The 19,430-nt window shown below is 14.7% G+C and overlaps 6 protein-coding genes across 6 annotated transcripts, besides 78 other annotated features; 2 read left to right on the top strand and 4 right to left on the bottom strand. All coding sequences in view use genetic code 6, as the record gives it.

Moving 5' to 3' along the window:
• Positions 1-750, top strand: IMG5_168260 (hypothetical protein; the record flags this gene model as incomplete). The annotated part of the gene is made up of 2 exons (XM_004029978.1): positions 1-391; positions 494-750. 2 exons carry the CDS (start codon positions 1-3, stop codon positions 748-750), a joined length of 648 nt encoding a protein of 215 aa, XP_004030026.1.
• Positions 396-454: a microsatellite.
• Positions 396-471: a microsatellite.
• Positions 406-470: a microsatellite.
• Positions 407-454: a microsatellite.
• Positions 751-887: 137 nt separating the features above from the next.
• IMG5_168250 (hypothetical protein) lies at positions 888-1,505 on the top strand (the record flags this gene model as incomplete). Its single annotated transcript, XM_004029977.1, has 1 exon — positions 888-1,505. One exon carries the CDS (start codon positions 888-890, stop codon positions 1,503-1,505), a length of 618 nt encoding a protein of 205 aa, XP_004030025.1.
• A 61-nt stretch (positions 1,506-1,566) lies between these two features.
• Positions 1,567-1,723: a microsatellite.
• Positions 1,598-1,686: a microsatellite.
• Positions 1,671-1,719: a microsatellite.
• A 75-nt stretch (positions 1,724-1,798) lies between the features above and the next one.
• Positions 1,799-1,856: a microsatellite.
• Positions 1,856-1,931: a microsatellite.
• Positions 1,924-2,041: a microsatellite.
• Positions 1,935-2,033: a microsatellite.
• Positions 1,948-2,078: a microsatellite.
• Positions 1,997-2,032: a microsatellite.
• Positions 2,079-2,267: 189 nt separating the features above from the next.
• Positions 2,268-3,840, bottom strand: IMG5_168240 (hypothetical protein; the record flags this gene model as incomplete). The annotated part of the gene is made up of 6 exons (XM_004029976.1): positions 2,268-2,326; positions 2,459-2,577; positions 2,627-2,760; positions 2,807-3,427; positions 3,628-3,706; positions 3,779-3,840. The coding sequence occupies 6 exons, from the start codon at positions 3,838-3,840 to the stop codon at positions 2,268-2,270; spliced, it is 1,074 nt and encodes a 357-aa protein (XP_004030024.1).
• Positions 2,389-2,448: a microsatellite.
• Positions 2,391-2,456: a microsatellite.
• Positions 2,398-2,445: a microsatellite.
• Positions 2,426-2,457: a microsatellite.
• Positions 2,762-2,811: a microsatellite.
• Positions 2,765-2,804: a microsatellite.
• Positions 2,765-2,811: a microsatellite.
• Positions 3,467-3,535: a microsatellite.
• Positions 3,720-3,751: a microsatellite.
• Positions 3,841-3,963: 123 nt separating the features above from the next.
• Positions 3,964-4,041: a microsatellite.
• Positions 3,995-4,042: a microsatellite.
• Positions 4,043-4,290: 248 nt separating this feature from the next.
• Positions 4,291-4,330: a microsatellite.
• Positions 4,331-4,365: 35 nt separating this feature from the next.
• Positions 4,366-4,424: a microsatellite.
• Positions 4,384-4,421: a microsatellite.
• Positions 4,385-4,427: a microsatellite.
• Positions 4,428-4,823: 396 nt separating this feature from the next.
• Positions 4,824-4,861: a microsatellite.
• A 25-nt stretch (positions 4,862-4,886) lies between these two features.
• Positions 4,887-4,975: a microsatellite.
• Positions 4,915-4,976: a microsatellite.
• Positions 4,951-5,079: a microsatellite.
• Positions 4,956-5,056: a microsatellite.
• Positions 5,015-5,057: a microsatellite.
• Positions 5,080-5,840: 761 nt separating the features above from the next.
• Positions 5,841-5,886: a microsatellite.
• Positions 5,856-5,967: a microsatellite.
• Positions 5,859-5,963: a microsatellite.
• Positions 5,909-5,964: a microsatellite.
• Positions 5,913-5,968: a microsatellite.
• Positions 5,936-6,036: a microsatellite.
• A 209-nt stretch (positions 6,037-6,245) lies between these two features.
• Positions 6,246-6,297: a microsatellite.
• Positions 6,298-6,475: 178 nt separating this feature from the next.
• Positions 6,476-6,534: a microsatellite.
• Positions 6,535-7,050: 516 nt separating this feature from the next.
• Positions 7,051-7,710, bottom strand: IMG5_168230 (hypothetical protein; the record flags this gene model as incomplete). The annotated part of the gene is made up of 1 exon (XM_004029975.1): positions 7,051-7,710. The coding sequence occupies one exon, from the start codon at positions 7,708-7,710 to the stop codon at positions 7,051-7,053; it is 660 nt and encodes a 219-aa protein (XP_004030023.1).
• A 123-nt stretch (positions 7,711-7,833) lies between these two features.
• Positions 7,834-7,866: a microsatellite.
• A 525-nt stretch (positions 7,867-8,391) lies between these two features.
• Positions 8,392-8,442: a microsatellite.
• A 556-nt stretch (positions 8,443-8,998) lies between these two features.
• Positions 8,999-9,053: a microsatellite.
• Positions 9,004-9,041: a microsatellite.
• A 580-nt stretch (positions 9,054-9,633) lies between the features above and the next one.
• Positions 9,634-9,670: a microsatellite.
• Positions 9,671-9,889: 219 nt separating this feature from the next.
• Positions 9,890-9,958: a microsatellite.
• Position 9,959: 1 nt separating this feature from the next.
• Positions 9,960-9,997: a microsatellite.
• Positions 9,964-9,997: a microsatellite.
• Positions 9,998-10,224: 227 nt separating this feature from the next.
• IMG5_168220 (receptor of activated protein kinase c component of 40s small ribosomal subunit, putative) lies at positions 10,225-11,599 on the bottom strand. The gene is made up of 2 exons (XM_004029974.1): positions 10,668-11,599; positions 10,225-10,609 (listed from the first exon to the last, which is right to left on the bottom strand). Exons 1-2 carry the CDS (start codon positions 11,575-11,577, stop codon positions 10,494-10,496), a joined length of 1,026 nt encoding a protein of 341 aa, XP_004030022.1. The 5' UTR covers positions 11,578-11,599; the 3' UTR covers positions 10,225-10,493.
• Positions 11,581-11,610: a microsatellite.
• Positions 11,611-11,623: 13 nt separating this feature from the next.
• Positions 11,624-11,658: a microsatellite.
• Positions 11,624-11,670: a microsatellite.
• Positions 11,671-11,720: 50 nt separating this feature from the next.
• Positions 11,721-11,749: a microsatellite.
• A 543-nt stretch (positions 11,750-12,292) lies between these two features.
• Positions 12,293-12,341: a microsatellite.
• Positions 12,342-13,629: 1,288 nt separating this feature from the next.
• Positions 13,630-13,671: a microsatellite.
• Positions 13,672-13,985: 314 nt separating this feature from the next.
• Positions 13,986-14,089: a microsatellite.
• Positions 13,996-14,110: a microsatellite.
• Positions 14,027-14,110: a microsatellite.
• Positions 14,051-14,110: a microsatellite.
• Positions 14,111-14,131: 21 nt separating this feature from the next.
• Positions 14,132-14,284: a microsatellite.
• Positions 14,144-14,222: a microsatellite.
• Positions 14,190-14,282: a microsatellite.
• Positions 14,229-14,292: a microsatellite.
• Positions 14,232-14,276: a microsatellite.
• Positions 14,293-14,376: 84 nt separating the features above from the next.
• Positions 14,377-14,426: a microsatellite.
• A 252-nt stretch (positions 14,427-14,678) lies between these two features.
• Positions 14,679-14,713: a microsatellite.
• A 146-nt stretch (positions 14,714-14,859) lies between these two features.
• Positions 14,860-15,684, bottom strand: IMG5_168210 (protein kinase domain protein; the record flags this gene model as incomplete). The annotated part of the gene is made up of 1 exon (XM_004029973.1): positions 14,860-15,684. Exon 1 carries the CDS (start codon positions 15,514-15,516, stop codon positions 14,860-14,862), a length of 657 nt encoding a protein of 218 aa, XP_004030021.1. The 5' UTR covers positions 15,517-15,684.
• Positions 15,685-15,771: 87 nt separating this feature from the next.
• Positions 15,772-15,821: a microsatellite.
• Positions 15,822-15,981: 160 nt separating this feature from the next.
• Positions 15,982-16,020: a microsatellite.
• Positions 16,021-16,236: 216 nt separating this feature from the next.
• Positions 16,237-16,285: a microsatellite.
• Positions 16,237-16,287: a microsatellite.
• A 1,270-nt stretch (positions 16,288-17,557) lies between these two features.
• Positions 17,558-17,653: a microsatellite.
• Positions 17,654-17,684: 31 nt separating this feature from the next.
• Positions 17,685-17,740: a microsatellite.
• Positions 17,713-17,774: a microsatellite.
• Positions 17,732-17,791: a microsatellite.
• A 116-nt stretch (positions 17,792-17,907) lies between these two features.
• Positions 17,908-17,940: a microsatellite.
• Positions 17,941-19,248: 1,308 nt separating this feature from the next.
• Positions 19,249-19,307: a microsatellite.
• Positions 19,308-19,352: 45 nt separating this feature from the next.
• Positions 19,353-19,430: a microsatellite.

Here is a 19,430-nt window from a genome sequence, read left to right as displayed (position 1 = left end):
ATGGATTCATAAAGACGCGTAGCATATTTTTATAATAATGAAATTGGCAGATACAATTACGGAAAATTACATTTAATGAACCCAAAAAGAATATCAATGGCTCACTCCTTGATAGTTGGTTATGGAGTATATAAAGACCTAGACGTATATACTACTAGAGAAGCAACAAAAGAAGAAATAATGTAATTCCATGACCCCGAATACGTCGAATATTTATCAAATTATGTAGCCAGTAGTAGAATTGAATAATTAAGAAAATTAGGTTTTGAAACACCTAAAATAGATGATAATGTAAAAAACGATTAAACAAAGAAAACTTAATTTGGTATAGACGTATAAGCTGATTGCCCCGGATTTGACGGATTATTTACATTTAGTTAATTATCGACAGGTACATATAAATTAATATATATATATTAATTTATATATTTATATATTTTTATATATTATATATGTTTAAATATATTTATTTTTATTTTTTATTTATATTCAGGAGGATCTATAGATGCTGCACATTTAATTATTAACAATGCTGCTGATATTGCTATTAATTGGGGAGGAGGATTGCATCATGCTAAGAAATGCGAAGCATATGGATTTTGTTATGTAAATGACATTGTTATTTGTATTTTAGAATTACTTAAAGTTTTTCCAAGGGTACTTTATATAGATATTGATGTTCATCATGGAGATGGTGTTGAAGAGGTCTTTTTTTACCACAAATAGAGTTATGACAGTTAGTTTTCATGAATTTGGTGAAGTATTTTTTCCCAGGAACTGGCGGCTTGAATTCTTTAGGTGAAGGTATTGGAAAAAACTATGCCGTTAACATTCCCTTAAGACCTGGAATGGACGATGATAGTTATAATTAATTATTTAAAAATATAATGAATAAAGTCATGGAAGTATACAGACCTGATGTGATAGTTTTTTAGACTGGAGCTGATAGTCTTGCGAATGATAAAATTGGGCATTTTAATCTTTCAATAGTTGGACACGGGGAATGTCTTAAATATATGATGGGATTTGGAGTTCCTATGGTTGTTTTAGGGGGTGGAGGTTATACTATATAAAATGTTAGCCGTTGTTGGGCTTTTGAAACTGGTTTAATGGTACATAAAAAATTAGAAGGACCTATTCCCGTAGATGACCCTTTTTTTCATTTATATGAAAAATAGACTAGCTTACATGTACCGATTTTACAAGTTGAAAATAAAAACTCTAAAGAAGAGTTAAATAAAATCTAAGAAGAAATATTTAAATAATTAAAAGAATGTGAATGTTCGCCTAATGTTTAATTTAATAATGTACCTAAAACATTCGTTTATGATGATGATGATTATATGGAAGAATGTGAAGAGGACGTAAATCATGATTTTTAAATTAGTTAAAATTAAGAAGCTTTTGCTTAGTATATTAATGGATATATGACTAGTGAGAGATAACTAGATGTTAGAAAAAGCCCACTTTTAATATAGAAAAGAGAAAGAAACAATTTTATATGATTAATATTTTTTTATACTTTTGGAGATGTAGTATTTAATATTAAATATTTTTAATATAAATTATTATTAAAAAATTTTAAATATATATATATTTATATTTATATATATTCATTATTAATTATGTATAATTATAAAAATTATATATATTTATTTTACATTATTCAATTATTATATTTTAAAATTTTTAATTTTTTATAATTTTATTTATTTTATATTATATTAACAATTTAAAAATACTTTTTTCCTTTGTTTGTAAAAATAATATTAGTCATTTAAATATTTTTATAATTTTTATAATTATAATAAAAAATAAAAATATATATTAATAGAAATTTAAAAATAATAATAATAATATTTATTATTATTATATATTTTTTAAAAAATAATTATTATTTAATTTATTTTATAAAAAATTTTAATTATTTTTAAATTAGTATTTTTATTATTATTATTATTATTATTATTATTATTATTAATATTATTTTATTATGTTTATAATATTATTTTTTTATAATATATTTTATTATTTTAATAATTAAATATATTTTTCAATATATATTTTCTTATTATTATTTTTCTTTAAAATATTCTATATATTAAAGTTATGAAATATATGTTCCTTTACTAACTGTAGAAAAATAATATTAATATTTGCGTAATTTTTCTGGTTTATTTTAATTAAGTATTCTACTTCTTTTTTTATTTGTTCCTTAAGCCTTAGGTCTTTCAATAAGTTAAAGATTTTTTTTTGGATTATATTTATCAGTTAGTCCAGGTAGTGAATAAGCTTTATTATAAATATAATATAGGTTATTAAATAACTAATATATAAATAAATATATATATATATATAATATAAAAAATTTAAATATATATATAAATATATTTTATTTATTATATTTTTTTTTTTTTATAATATTTAATTTTTTATTTTTATAATTTTTTATATTTACCTTTATTTCCTTATTATGTCGGTTCGAATATTTAAGGAATATCATAGTAGTCTTTTCCATCATATGTTCCTAATATAGGTCTAGGCATTACTGAATTTGGTAGCGGGAATATCATTTTTCTTTTTTTTTTTATTATTAGTTTTATTTTTTCATTTAAATAAATTTTACTAGTTTTTTTTATATTTAAATTTATGTATAGCATTTAAATTTTCAATATTTGCAATTTCATTAAATTTATTAACTTCTTCTGTAGCATTTATTTTAAAAGCTTAGTCTTCTTTTTAATAGAATTCTCTCAAAACCTTATTTTTTTTTATTTTTTTTTATTTTTTTTTTATTTTTTTTTACTTTTTCTGCTTTTGCTTCTGAATAACCTTTATCCACTAAAAAATCTTTAAATTCATTTCTAGAAATAGGTGTAAATTAATCAATTTTTTCATCAACTGATAACTCTTATTATTAAATCTTTTACATAAGTCTATTTTTTTCCAAAACTCTTCTTAATTAAACTTTTTCATCTACATTTTCTTTATAAATCTAACTTTCATCTTTAATTTATTAGACATAATTTTATTTTTTTTCGGCTCTTATCATTTAAGTAAACAATCTATTAATTTTTTCTATCAAAACACGTCTTCTTCCTGCATTAATTTCGTTAATTTAATCATTATAACTTGCTAATTCTTTTTACATTTAATTTAATTCTTCTTTTATTTCTTTTGATTATAATGATTAAATAGTATCAGGTTTTGCAATTTATTTTATTATTTCATTTTGCATTTATAATTGTCTCATTAATTTCATTTCTTCTTCTTAATCAATAAACTTTTTTTTTTTTTTTTTTAAAAAAAAAAAAAATATTTCGTACATCTAAAATTTGACTTCTGTTAAATCCTTTAAGTCTATAAACCTCTAAACCCATAGTATTTCTAGGTTATATAGGCTTTTTTTCATATTATGTTTTATATCCTATATAAATTAATTTATATAAAATTTTTATTAATTAAAATATATATAAATATATATATTTATATATATATATATATATATATATATATATATATATATACATATATACTTAAACACATATATTATAATTTAAAAAATTATTACATTTATAGTTTAATATATAATTAAATTATTTATTTAAATTTTTTTTTTTAATTTACCATATTTTGGTAATGGAGGAACAGCTAAATCAAAATAAGATAAAAATTTTTAGACTTTAGGTGTTAATTAAGCTCCCATCTTTTATAATAAATAAATTAATTTTTATTTAAATTATTTTTATTTTTTTTATTTTTTTTTATTTATATTTACTGCAATCCAATATTTTGCTCTTTCTTTATTTAAAACAATTTCTCTTTATATAATTTTACCATGACGAGGTTGCCACCAACCAATATGTTCAAGATATCTTCCGTGAGGGTTTTTCATGGCGGGAATTACAATAATTTTCCTTTTAAAAATAAATAATATTTATTAAAAAGAGTATTTAAAATTTGTATTTATTATATTTAATCATGATTGATTATATTTATTTATTATTGATTTTTATTTTTTATTGATTTTTATTTTTTATTGCTAAATATATACCATCTTGGATGATTTTTAGGCCCTACACTTTATAATTTTATTTATACTCTCATTTTTATTATTTAATATATATATTTTTAATAAAATAAAAAGTTGATATTAAAATAAAAGTATTTTATTTATTATTTTTTATATTTTTTTTTATTTTTAGATATATTAAATATTTTTTAATTTTATTTCTAAAATATTATAATTTAATATCATTCATAAAAAAAAATATATTAGTATATTTATGTAAACAATAATTATAAAAAAAAACATAAAAATAAAAAAAAAATTGTTAATAATAATAATTTTTGATATATAATTAAAATATTAAATTAAAAATAATATTAATTAAATTTAATATATTTATTAATTTAATATAAATATTCATATTTATTGCTATATAATTATATATTTTTTATCACAAAAAAAAATTACTATTATTTTATTAATAGTTTTATTATAAGAAGTATTAAAAATTTTAATTTCTAATTATATTAAAAAGTAATAAATATATAATAATAAATACATTCTTTTAATATTAAATTATATAATTTTATTACAATTAGATTTTTTTAAAAAAAATTAATCGATATAAGTTTTAATACAGGAAATTAATTATATTATTTAAAGTTAATTTTTTTTAATCTAAATTAAAAAAAATCATTGAAGAAAATTGTTTTAAAAAAATAAAATATATGTTTAGCCAATAAAATATTTTCTATTTTTTTAAAAAAATATGAATAAATAAATATTATAAATAAAATATATTTAATCTAATAGATTTCTATTGTAATATTTTCTATATTAATATTTTTATATAGAAATAAAAAAAAGAAAATAATAGTAAAAAAATAATATATTATAAATTTTGATAATATTTAAAAAAATTAATATATTAGAAAAAAATCATATATATATAAATAATTATATATTATTATATAAATTTCTAAATATATATATACTTTAAATAATTATAAATAATTATTATATTTATAATAATATATTAATATATAATTTCATTTAAATATAAATAATTAATAACAATTATTATAATTATTTTTTAAAGAAATAACTTTTATTTATTTAAAAAAAAGAAAATATAATGAGTTATAATTAAATTGATTTCAAAATATATTTAGTAAAAGATTTAGAATGTGAAAAAAAACGTATACTTAAAATATTTTACACGATATTTCTTAAACTTAAATTTTATAAATATTTACTCAAAAACCTTAATAAAATATTAACTAATAGTAATATTCAGATGATATTTAATCATATTTAGATGATGAAATTCATAAAAATGTGGGATAATGTATCTTAAAATATATAAAAGAGAATAATTATGAAAATATAAAAAAATATTTTGACGATAATATTTATAAATGCAAATAATTTAAAAATTATTTCTGTTAAATATTAAAATAATTAAAAAACTAAATATAATATGAAACTTTTATTTATAATATTTAAAATGAAGATTTAAATTTAATTATGTAAATAGTATTTAAAAAATATCTTACTAACTAGTTCTAAAAAGATTGTTAGTTAATAAATAATAATTAAAAAATATGTTAATAATTTGAAAATTATTATGTTTAATTATTGGAATAAACTATAAAAATATTATGAAAAAACTAAAATAAATAATAATAATAAAAGTAGATGAATTATATAATATAAATATAATAATTATTTAAATTTATAAATTAGAAAATATTTTATTGGTTATATATAATTATTTTGTAATTTTAAATGAAGATATATTATATTTATTAAAAATAAAAAAAATAAAAAAATTAAAGATATTTATTATAAATATTAAAAATATTATATATAAATATGAATATAAAAATAATTAAAAAAATAAATATATAAATATGTATAAAAATATATATATATTTATATATATATATATATATATATTATTTTAATTAATTTTTTAAACATAATTTTATTTATTTTTATAATGTATATAAATTTATATATATTTAATTTTTTTTTTTTTTTTTACAATATATTTTAATAAACACATTTTTATTTTAAAATTCTTTTTTTTTATTTTTTTTAATTTTTAATTGTATTTAATAATTTTGATAATCCTAATTCTTTTAATTAAATTTTTATAAATGCTTAATTTTTTTTTTTTTAAATATTTAATAATTTTTTTCCATTTTTTTATATAATAAAAGATATATCGAAATTTTATATCTAAAAAGTTATTTTTTATTATTAAAAAATTATATTATTTATATATATTATATAAAATATTTTTAATTTAAAAAAAAAAATAAAACTTTATATATGCTATTATTAAGGATTTTACTTTAAGAATAATAATCATAATTTTTTTTATAAAATATTATCATACCTAATATATAAAAAAAAATTATAAACAAAATATTTTATTTAAAATAAAAAAAAGATCTATTTATAAATATATTTAATTAAAAAAATAAAAATATTAAATATAAAATAAATTAATAATATTTTTATGAAAATCAAAAATATTTTTAATAATATTTTTTTTTTTTATTTACCTAAAATAAATTAATTAATAATTTTACTTTTTTAAATTTTTTTTTTTTTTTGATTAAAATATGTAAAAAAAATTAAATTTTATAATATTTATATATTATAGAATTGTTAAATAAAATAAATTGTTTTAATACATATAATTATAATAAAAATTATTTTATAATTTAATTTTTTTTATATATAACATCTATATTTTTTGATTTTGCGTCATTAATTATTTTTATTTTTATAAAAAAATTAATTACGTTTTGTACTTATATCTTTAAAAAAATTAAAAAATAATAGTTAAATATATAGTCTAATTTTTTGAGTAATATAGGTTTAAAATCTATTTAATTATTTATTTAACAGTATTATATTTATATATAATTTTATTTAAAATTCGCTTTTTTATGTATTTTAATATATTTTTTTTTTTTTCTAAAAAAAAAATAATCATGTAAAATATGACTTTTTAGCTGTCTTTCTTTTCAGAAAATCAATAATCTTAATATCTTTAAAGCTTAGTAATATAAATTCCACCATAGAAAAATGTCCTATTAAATCATTAGCTTTACTATTTTAAGCCCAATTGTAAATTGGTCCTTTTAAAAAGTATTCAAGTATAGAGCCATAGTTTTCATGTAATATTAATAATCTTAAAGTGTAATGGTTGAATTTTTTAGAATTAATATATCGTTTGAATTTTTTTATTATTTCAGGCAATGTGCTTGTAGGAGATTCATTGATATTATATAAGCTAACTATTTTATGGTTTATTTTTGGAGTATTTTTTAATTGGGAGTCTATTATAAATTTTTAAATGCGTTCATTATATTTTTGACAACGTTCTTCTTGTTAGAGTTTTTCAAATTTTATATTGTTTCTAATTTATCTTAATATTTAATTTACGTTGATTATATTTCAGTTTCCATAATTTTAATTTTCTTTTAGTTGTTTATTTTTATAAATTATTTATTATATTTTTTTATTTTATTTTTTGTACTATAAAAATTCATACTTAAAATATTATATTTGTAATAGAAAAAATTAAATTTACATGTATCGATAGTTGTTTATGTATTTTTTTTTTTTTTTTGATATTTTAAGGTTTTTAATTAATAAAGTGATATTTGTTTAATAAATTTCATTTTTAGGTATTTTAATAAATAAATAATTTTGGTTTAAATATTAATTTTGTTTTATTAATTTTCAAAATTTTTTAAATTATATTCTTGGGATCTTAGAAAAAAGAATATTTTATTTTAAATAATTTATATAAGAAATTTAATTATTAAGATATTTAAAATAAATTTACCTTAATAAGAAAAAAAAAAAAAAAAATTAAATGTTATAATAATATTTTCATAAAAAAAATATTTAAAATCAAATTTAAAATTAATTTAAAAAAATTATAATATAATATATAGATGTTTTAATATTTAATTTTATACTTTGATAGATTTATTAAGTATTTAATAGTCATATAATATTTAGAAATATATGATAAATGAATTATAGTTGTTTGTCTCCTAACTTAAATTATATTAATTTCCTATTATAATTATATTCTATTCGAATTAATTTTTGTCTATTTGTTTATTTATTTTGAAAATCGAAAAACATTACATTAAATTTATATTTTTAAGTAATATATATTTATAAAAATAAATAAATAAAAAAAAATACCATTTTTAATTATTAAAGATGAAATTTATTAGAAAATATATCAAATAATTCATGATATAATTTCTATATTATATTTCTTTAAAAAAAAAAATTAATAATACTATATATAATTAAATTTTATGTTTTTTTATAAAATGAAATAAAAAAATTATATATATATTTAAAATTATTATATTTCATTTATAAAATTTTATGTATGTTTATTGTCGAATTAATTAAACACAATATATATTTATATTGAATATATTTTTTTAGATATTTTTAACATATTTTATAAAATTAAACAAATAAATAATATTATTTTATACTTTTAAAGCATATATATTAAAATCAATCTTTTTTTTTTTTTTTCAAATTAAAAAAAATAAATAGTTAGGTAATTATATTAATATCTTTTTTAAATAAATTATTATAAATAAAAAATATAAATTAGAAAATTCTATATTAAAATTTAATAAATAATGATTATTATATATTAAATAAAATCCAAAAAATTTAATTAACTAATATATATAAAATCTATAATTTAAATAAATGTCTTATTAAAATCAAACCTTATTTATCAATTATAAATTTTAAATTATTTAAAGAAATTAAAGTTATCTATTTTTAATGCTTTAAATTTCCTATTAAATTATTTTAAATTATATTTTATTTTAAGCAAATTAATTTTAAATATCTACTATTTCTTTAAAAAAACTATCTTTTTTTTACATATTATTAAAAAATGTTAATTTTTCATTGAATTCATAATGAATTTTTTCTAATTTTTTAATAATATTTTCATAATTTTCTTATATAATTTATTTTCCCCCAATATTTTTTTAGAATAAGTCAATTTTATTATTAATTATTTCAGATTTTTATACAAAATCACTCATATAATTTTGAACTAAAAATATATTTTTTTCGAATAAAGTTTCGCTATTTTTTACATGTTAAGAAATTTCATTTTCCAAATATTATATTTTTATAAATAAATTATTCAAAAGATTATCTTCATTTTCTTCATAGAAAAATTTGTTTTTATTTTTACATAATTTTCCATTTAATAAATTCTCAATATTGATAATTCTTTCTTCAAACTAATTTATTTTTACTTCCATTTTTTATAAAATATATAATACATTATTACTAATTTATACACTTTCAAAAGTTTTTAACTTTCCTTAAAAACTATTTTTTAATTTTGAATCAAATTAATTTAATATTAAATTTCCTCCAAATTCAGCTGATTATCCTATATTGTAGTCTATAGTTGATTATAAATTAATTTTTTCTGGCATAAATAAAGAATATTAATTAGGTTCTTCGTTAATTTAAAATTATTAATCTTAGTATGTTTAAAATGTTTATAAAATACTACTTAAAAAAAATAAAAAAAAATATATATATGTAAATATATATATATATATATATATAAATACTCATTAAAACTATTATTTAAATTCCTATCTTTTATATTTTTTCTTAGCATTATTATTAAAAGAAGGTAAATTTATTAAATCTAAAGCGAAATTATTTTATTCACTAAAATAAATACTTTTTAATTTCTATGTTTTCAGTATAATATTAACAATTTGTTTCCGAATTTGATTTGCTGTCATATACATCATCAAATTATAATGTATTATTTTGTGATTTTTTGAATATTTTAAAACCATTTTTTTATTTAATGTTTTTAAAGCCTTTCTTTTTTTTAAATATTTTTTTTAATATTTATATATATATATATATATATATTTATATTAATTAGGTTTATATAAATTATATATACTGCCAGTATTATTTAAGCTGCTTGTTCTTTTTTATCTCGTTTATGATGATGCTAAATAACTTTATGAATATCTATTACTATATGAATTATAATCTTCTTATATAATATTAATTATATTATTCATTTTTTTTGTTTTAAATATTTTTTTTGAATTTTTCTAAATATATATATTTTTTGATTTTTTTTAAAAAAAATAAATAATTAGAAATGTTTAAATAAGGCTTTCAAATACATTTTTTTTTTTTAATAATAAAAAAAAAAACATAAATATAAAATAAAAGAAAAGAAAAAATAATAATTAAATGAGTGTTGCCTTCCTCCCTTTATAATAATAATAAAAAATTAAAGGGCAGTCGCTAACGCCGAACTATAGACTAAATAAGCATTAGCCAAACACTTTTAAAAACATTTAAAAATAATTTTAATTTTTCTTTTATCTTAATTTTTTTTCTTCAAAAAACACCAAACTCAATTAGAAATTTAATCAAAAGTGAAAACTCTAATAACACCATCTGAAAAACCAGCAAAAAGTGTCTTTCCTAAAGCATTCCAAGCCAAAGATACACAAGATGGGATTTTGCTTTCTACAATTTAAAAATAAATTATATAAAATGAATAAAAAATAATTTTTATATTATTTACTTTTTCCTTCAACTTTAGCAATAGGTTCAGCTTCAATAGTATAAACAAGTTTTCTTTTCATAAGATCATAAATATTAACTCCTTTATTAGTACCAACAGCAGCCCAATATAATTTAGGATTGAAAGCAATTTAGTTAATATTAGCGCCAGCATCAAATTCAACTGAAGGATATTATAAGTTTTATAAGTCCCAGACATATACTTTTTAATCTTTACCACCTGTAGCAATATATTTTCCATTAGGGGAAACACTTAAAGAGTTGACATTAGATTCGTGGGCCTTAAAACTGTATCTGATTTAGAAATTGGTGTTCCAAATTTTTAGTCTACCATCCCAACCTACTGAGGCAAAATAAGGGGCGAAAGTTTAGACTTTGTTAGTGGATTTGATAATAGGGGAATATCTTACGCAAGAAACCCAGTCATTGTGGTTGTCTTTATCAGAAGTAAATTTACATTCGGCTCTAATGTTCCATAATTTAATTTCTCTGTCGGCACCTGCAGATAAAATTTATCTGTTATCAGGAGAAAAGGATACGGAGAATACTTCAGATGTATGTCCGACGAATCTATTGTAGGTCTTACCTGTTCTTAAGTCCCATAATCTTAAAGTCTTGTCCCAAGAAGCGGATAAGGCGAAACAGTTTTCTTAAGATAAAGCTAAGTCACTGACAAAATGGTTATGACCAGTTAAGGATTTGTGGGGAACACCAAATAATCCATCTTATTCATTTTCGAATAATTTCCATATCATTACAGTTTTATCTCTTGATCCGGATATTAATACACTGGAGTCTTCATTTTCTTTTTAAGAAAAACCGGAAACTATGGATGTTACCCAGTCGGAGTGACCTTAAAGGATACCTCTTTTGACTAATTGGAATTCAGGTTGTTTTTATTATTCAGCCATTTGTTTTTTGTTTTTTTTGATTTTTTTGATTTTAATATAATAATTTTATATATAAATGTATATATATATATATATATATATTGTATTTATATAAATTAAATATTAATTTTTAATTATTTATTATTTTTTCTTTATAAATACAGTTTTTTATTTAATTTTTTATTTATTTTTTCCTTTTAATTTTAGATTATTTTATTTTCATCTTTATTTTTATATATAAAAATGATAAATTATAAATATTTTTTGCTAATATTAATATTTATTTTAAAATAAAAATTAAAGTATTAATTATGATTCATTTTATAAAAAAATTAAATGACTAAATTAAATTTATAAATATTTTTAATTTAAATTTTAAATATATTTTTTTTTTTAGAAATAAAAATATCTTTATAACTATGAAAATTAATAAAATAAAAAAATATATTTTTTTATTTTATTTTTTTTAAAAAAAAAACATAAACTATTTTTTGAAAAAATTAATAAATTAAAAATATATATATATATATATACAAATATAAATTTAATTAATATATGCAATTTTTAATAATTAAAAAAACAAAAATAATATACGAATTCAATTTATATCTAAGTTATCTAATAAATTATCATCATTTTAAAAATCTTAATTAATTTTTTAATAAAGCTTTTTTTATCCTTCTTAATATTCTAATTTTTGTTAAAAATTAAATTATTCATCATACTCTAATGGTTCTTAATAATCTAATTATTATTAATAACTTAATTCTTACTAATAATCTAATAAATTATGAATGTTTTAATTTTAAAAGCTTATTTCTTCTTAATCATCTAATAAATTGAAGTCTTAATTTACTTCATTTTCAATTTTTTTTTCGAATTAAATTATTTAATTTATATCATTTTAAACGCGTTTTTTTATTTAATTATTATTTCCTTCTTATTCTTCATCTTTTATTAAATTATCGAAATTCATGAAACTTATTTTTTTTATTTTCCTTATATTTGTTTCGAAACAGTTTATTAATCATATTTTTATTCGTTTTCTTTTTTTTAAAGCATACTACTTTTTAAAATTCCATTACACTTTTCAGGAATTTTTTATTATTCTTTTAAATTTTGAATGTCATTTTAGAGGTTTATTAGTTATTGTTGTAAAGTCTATATTTCTTAATCATTTAGTTTATCTTTATCAATTAATTTTAGTAATTTAGATTCATAAAATTATATTTTGTCAATTATATATAGTTGTGCATCTTAAATACTTAAATTTTAATTTTTCATTAAAATAAAATTAAAACTATTTAAAAATAATGAATATAAATTTTATTTTATATATATATATATATAAATATTGTATTTTTTTTATATATTATGTTTATTTATATAATTTTTTATATTTTTAAGTTTTCCGTATATTCTTGAGATTATATTTGAATATTTATATAAATTTAAATATATATGGCTTTTATTTTCTAGTTTTAAAGGAGAATATCACAATATTTTATATAATTTATTTAAAATTAAAAGAAAGAAATATTAATGTATATTTTATATATAAAATGAAGGTATATTTATAATTTTTTTAAAAAAACTCATTTTTAAAAAAATTAAAAAAAAAAAGAATAAATGATTCTTTTTATTATTTTTATTTATGATATTATTTTTAATAAAAAATAAATACAAAATAAACCTTATATAAATTGATTTTTTGTGAAAAAATATAAAAAATTAATATATTTTAAGATTTTATACGGAATCATGTAATAGATTTAGTATAGTTTATTTTTAATTTAACAATAAAGTTTAGATATAATGAATATTTATTTCAAAAAATAAATAAATAATGATTTTTTAAAATTATTTATATAATAATAATATAATATTTCACATGTTTTAATACAAACACAAATAAAAATAATTAGAAAAAAAAAATTATATAAAAAAATACTTTAAATTAATTTTAAATATATATATATGTAATGTAATTTATTTAAAGTATAAAAAACACTTAATGAAAAACTTATTTAAGTTTAACATTAAAGTAATAAATGATATTAATATTTATGAAAATAAAAATATAAAAAAAATAATGTAAAAGATTAAAAAATATAAAAAAAATAATATATAAGATAATGAAATGTATATATTAATATTTTAATTTAAAATATATAATATTAAAAAAAATATATTATAAGGAAAAACAAAATATATAATTTTTTTTATTAAAATAATAAATAAGGAATATAAAATTAAAAATTAATATATAATATATACTATATTATATATATGTATAAATCTATTATAAATCAAAAAAAAAATAAAAAATTATATAATAAACAATGGAAAAAATAATTATAAAAAATTTAATTATAATATATCTATAATATATGCAAATATAATTAATATGATAAAAATAAAAATATTTTTAATAGATTTAATATATATAATAAATGTATATTATAAAAAAATAAATATATAAAATATTATTTAAATATAAATATATATATATATATATATATATTTATATATAAAAATCTATATAATTATATATTTATCAAAATAAATATATTAATATTATTTATTATTAATATAAATAATTTTTTTATTTAAATTACTTATATTTTTTAATATTATTATAAAAATTGTTTTTAATTAATTTAAATTTTTTTTTTTTTTTTTTTATTATATAATATTTTTTTTATATATATTTTTTTTTTTTTTTTATATATATTTATCAAAAAATAAAAATATAAATATTTAATATTAACATCTTTTATAAATAAGAAATAAATGCCTTTTAAAAATTCTTTTGTTTAATTATATATCTCACTTTTTATTTTATATATTCTCCATCTTATTTTTATATCATTTTAATTTAAATAAAATTATTTAAATCTTTTCATATTTTTATATTAATTCTTAAATAATATTTTTTATTTTTTAATAAACATAATATTATATTCATTTTTTATTATATTATTTAAAAAAAAATATATGTAGAAGTAATTTAATTTTTATATTTAATTATTCTTTTTATAAATAAAATTATTTATATTTTATTATATTTAAAATTTTAAGTTTAATATTAGTTTAAAATAATAAACAAAATAAAATTTACATTAAAAAATATAAATAATTTAAAAATTAAAAATAAAAAAATAAACATATATAAATAAAATATATGTATTTTTATTAATATTAATAATAATTACTTATTTAGTAATTTTTTTTTTTAATTTTTATTTTTCAACAAAGTTTTAATATATTATATATAAAAGTGAGTCAGAGAGGAAAAAAAACTCAAAAATCGCCTTAAAAATTTATATTTTATTTTATTATTTACATTCTTCTAATAACCTCATCTTTCGAAATTAGATTTCCTTTCTAAAGCCATTAATCATTAAAAATATCTTATAAAGAAAATCTTTCATCTGGATTAAACTCAAGCATTCCATTAATTAAGCAAATAAATTCTATCGAGTAACACTTATTAAATTTAGCTTAAATAACATTCCAATATAAATCTTTTTCATTTTCCGCAAAATACTTATAATAAGGATCATTTATCGCTGCTTTTTAATAATAAGGTGGAAATCCGCTCACCATACAAAACAAAATCACTCCTAAAGCAAAAATATCGACCTTAAATCCATTATAAGGAATTTTATGTATAATTTCAGGTGCAGCATAGCTTTTTGTTCCTACAAAATAATTAAGATTTTTTTCGTTATAATTTTCCTAATTACATGACATCCCAAAATCCACTAATTTTATATTAAAAAATTCATCCAAAAGTATATTCTCGGGTTTTATATCTCTATGACAGTAACCACTGGAATGTAAAAACTCGAGAACATTCAAAATTTGGGAAAAGTAGAATCTTGCTAAATCTTCATCAAATAAATAACTCTATTGGCTAATATAATAATATAATTCGCCATTTATAGAATATTCCATTACTATATTTTAATAATCGTAATAATATAATTTTGGTATATAGGGATTGTTGCCTATGTCTTCGAGAACTTTTATTTCATTATCATATGTGTATTTTGTTTCGGGTTTTTGACGTTTTAACGCGTAGTGCTTTTTGTTGTATTTATGTTGGACTAAATATACTAATGATGTTATTCCTTAGCCAATTAGTTCAATTATTTTTAAATCTTCGAGTTAAATGTTTGAGAGCATTTTTTATTATTTTATATATGTGTATTTTTTTTATTTATTTATTTCTTTTCTTTTTTTTTTTTTTTTTTTTTTTTAGTTTTTTGATTTTGCCTTTTTTTTATTCAGTTTATTTTTATGAATTTAATTAAAAGTAATTATTAATTGAATTTTTTTTTATTTTATTTTTTCACTTTAATTCATTATATTTTATTAGCTTTCTATTCTGAGGTTAATTTTAATATAATGTTGTTAGCCATATATATATATATATATATATATATATATATATATATAAATGTAATTATTTTTTAATCTTATTTATAAGTTGTTATATATATATATAATTATAACAAATTTTAAATTTAATTATATTATATGTTCAATATATTCTAAAAATATTAGTAATTTATCGAAATTTATTATAAACTTTAATTATTTATACAAACAAATAAAAATATAATTAAATTATTTGTTACTTTATTTAATTTATTTTAATCGTATAACTTTATTTAATAAAAATATTAAAGGAATAATAAAAATATTAAAAAGAATAAAAATAATTAGGTAATTTTTTTATATTGAAAAAAAAATAAAAAAATTTCAAATTATTCATTAAATAAAAAATAATTATTTTCACCATAAAAAAAAAAAATATAAGATTATATCGCTTTTTTGAAAATTAAATAAAAAAATAATTAAATAGAACTAATTATAATAAAATTTATTAATATTTAATTATAAATTCATAATTAAAATATTAATTTTTTTTTTTTATTTTAATGTTATTTTAAATTTGTCATATATTTAAATAAATAATATTTTTTTAAATTAGTTTATTTATATTTATTAAAAAAGACAATAATAACTAGTAAAGAATTTCAAAAATAAATATATATAATAAATAATACTATACACATAATATAAATTTAAGTCATTATTTATTTATTTTTTAAATAAAACAAAAAAAAATTAAATCATTTTTTTTTCTTATTTGGAGAAGGTTAATCTTTTTTTCTAGGAAGAACAACTAAATCATTTACGGAATCAATTTTTCTTTTATTTTAATTATTAATAGTGTTAATTTTTTATTATATAGTACCAATTCTATATTTTGTTTAGTTAATATCAAATTAAAGTTAGAAATTCTTTTTTTAAATAATTTCATTTTATGTTTAAACTTCATTTAATTAATCTTTTAATATTTTTAAAGAATTTTCGTTATTTTGCAAATTCTGTTCTTTAAGTTTATTACTTTACTTAATCTTTTTATTAAAAGCGAAAATTTATTTTTACATTTATTCAATATCATTAAAAACTTAATTTGAATTGTTTTAAATTTATAAAATCTCTTAGTTTAAATTTTATTCTATATATTAATTCTCGTTTATAATTTATAAGGCTTATTATTTTATTTCTTCATATTACTATAATAAGATTTAAATGTTTTATTAACTTTCTTCTTTATTTTTTGAAACTTCTTATTCATTTTTATATATTTATTAATATTATTCTTATTCTTTATTATTTAACTCTTCATGAAATGTTTATAAACCTTTCTATAAAAGTTCTTAAGATTGTATATAAGTTAGCTTTTATTTTAAATGAGGCTATATTTTTTCATAATTGTGTTTTTGATTTTATTTCAAATAATTGCGGATATCTTTTATATAATCTAGTCTTATTAAATTCAATTATAAATCAATCTTTTATATTTTCATGTTTTACTTTAATACTTTAATTAAAGATTCTCCTGATAAATCTCCTAATAAATTTTACTTTAAATTTAATTGTTATAAAGTAGGATGATATTATATTGCTTTTGCTTTTTTATATTTTTTTTAAAAAATACAATATTAATATATATTAATAAATATATGAATTTTTTTTAAAAAAAATGTATTATATATTCATATTAAAATATATAATTAATATAATTAATATTAAAAAAATATAAATTAATATATATATGATATTTATATAAATATATATATATATTTAAATAATATATATATATTTAATTTTTTATATATATTTATTTTTATAAATATAAATATATTTTTATATAAATAATACCTAATAATACTCCACCTTTATCATTTATCATACATTTTTATAAATTTAATTTTTTAAGATTAGTTTTATAATTATTTTATAAACTATTACATATTAATTCTACGGCTTTAAAAAAATAAATATAAAAAAATATAAATAAAACCTTCTAATTTTAAAAAGTTATTTTTCAAAGAAAGAACTTTCAAAGATTCATTTTTAAGAAGCCCTTAAGAAATTTATTTAATTACATTTAAAGAAAGGTGAGTATTATTTAAACTTAAAAAAATAATATTTACATTTTGTATAAGAAAATTTTAAATGTTTAAAATTTTTTCATCAAAAATATTTTTGTCAAGCCAAAGTTTTTATAAAAATGTATTTTTTGAGAAAATTTAAAAGAAAAAATCAATTCCTTTAGAGGAAATTTTATTATTACTTAAATTTAAATTTTAAATACAGCAATTATTTTTAGTTTAATTTTATATTTTTTCACAAAACTATATAATACATTCATCTCCTAATTAATTTCCTTCCAAATCTAAGTCTTTTATATTTTAATTATCTAATAATATACTCGAAATTAAAAGACCACATTCACTACATAAATTATTATAAGACAAATCTAAAAAAACCAAACTTTGATTTACTTTTATTCCTTTATTTAATTCCAAAAGTCCTTAAATTCCAATAAAACAATAAGAAAGTTTCAAGAACTATAAAGTTTAATTTTAGACAAGTATTTATTATAAATAAAGACATCCTTTAATTTAGATTTTATTTCTATTAAAACCTGTATTTGACGATAAATCAATGGAAATGATATTTTGATTTTTTAGAAGAAGTTATTTAATAGATTAGACACCTTCACATGTTATATTATTATTGGAGAAATCTAAATAAATAATAGAATTTTTTTAAGTATTTTATTATTAAAAAAAATTGCATAAAATTTACACTCCCTTATCTCCTAAATTATTTTTTCCTAGAAATAAATGAGTAAAATAATCTTAAAAGGAAAAAATTTTAGTCAAATAAAAAGCACTCTCTTACCCGAAATTTTAATCATTTAAAATTAATTTTCTATGTCTACATTCATTTTTAATTCTATTTAAAAAAATCTCATATTATTATTATTAAAAAGGAATTTTATTATCTTTACATTTTGCTATATATAAGTTTTTTATTTATTCTAAAGTTAAACTATGTATTTTTTTCTCAACTTTTTTTTAATTTAATTATACAGAGTTATATAGAGAGTATTTTGATGAAGAAAGTCGTTATAAATAATTTCTTTAATTTAAAGGACTAGTTATATATGTTTAAGGAAAAAAAATAGATTGCCTTTAAGATTAGATTTTCGAAGTTGAAGCGGTATTTGTGAATCGTTGTTAAGATAATAAACGAGGACGATCTATTTATTCTAAAGTTAAGGTTTTATTAAATTTTATGTTTTACATTTATATTAATTTTATTATTTTATATATAAATAAAATAATTATTTTATAAAAAATACAAAATAATTTTTTTATTTTTAATAATGATGTTATTATATTATTTATATTAATATAAAGTTCTATATATATATAAATATATATATATATATATATATATATATATATATATATATATATATATAATATATATATATATAT

This window comes from Ichthyophthirius multifiliis, assembly GCF_000220395.1.
Source record: "Ichthyophthirius multifiliis unplaced genomic scaffold scaff_1120509251248, whole genome shotgun sequence".
NCBI classification, from domain to species: domain Eukaryota; phylum Ciliophora; class Oligohymenophorea; order Hymenostomatida; genus Ichthyophthirius; species Ichthyophthirius multifiliis.
Note: the sequence above shows the minus strand (reverse complement) of the source record. Positions and strands in the feature narration are given on the sequence as shown.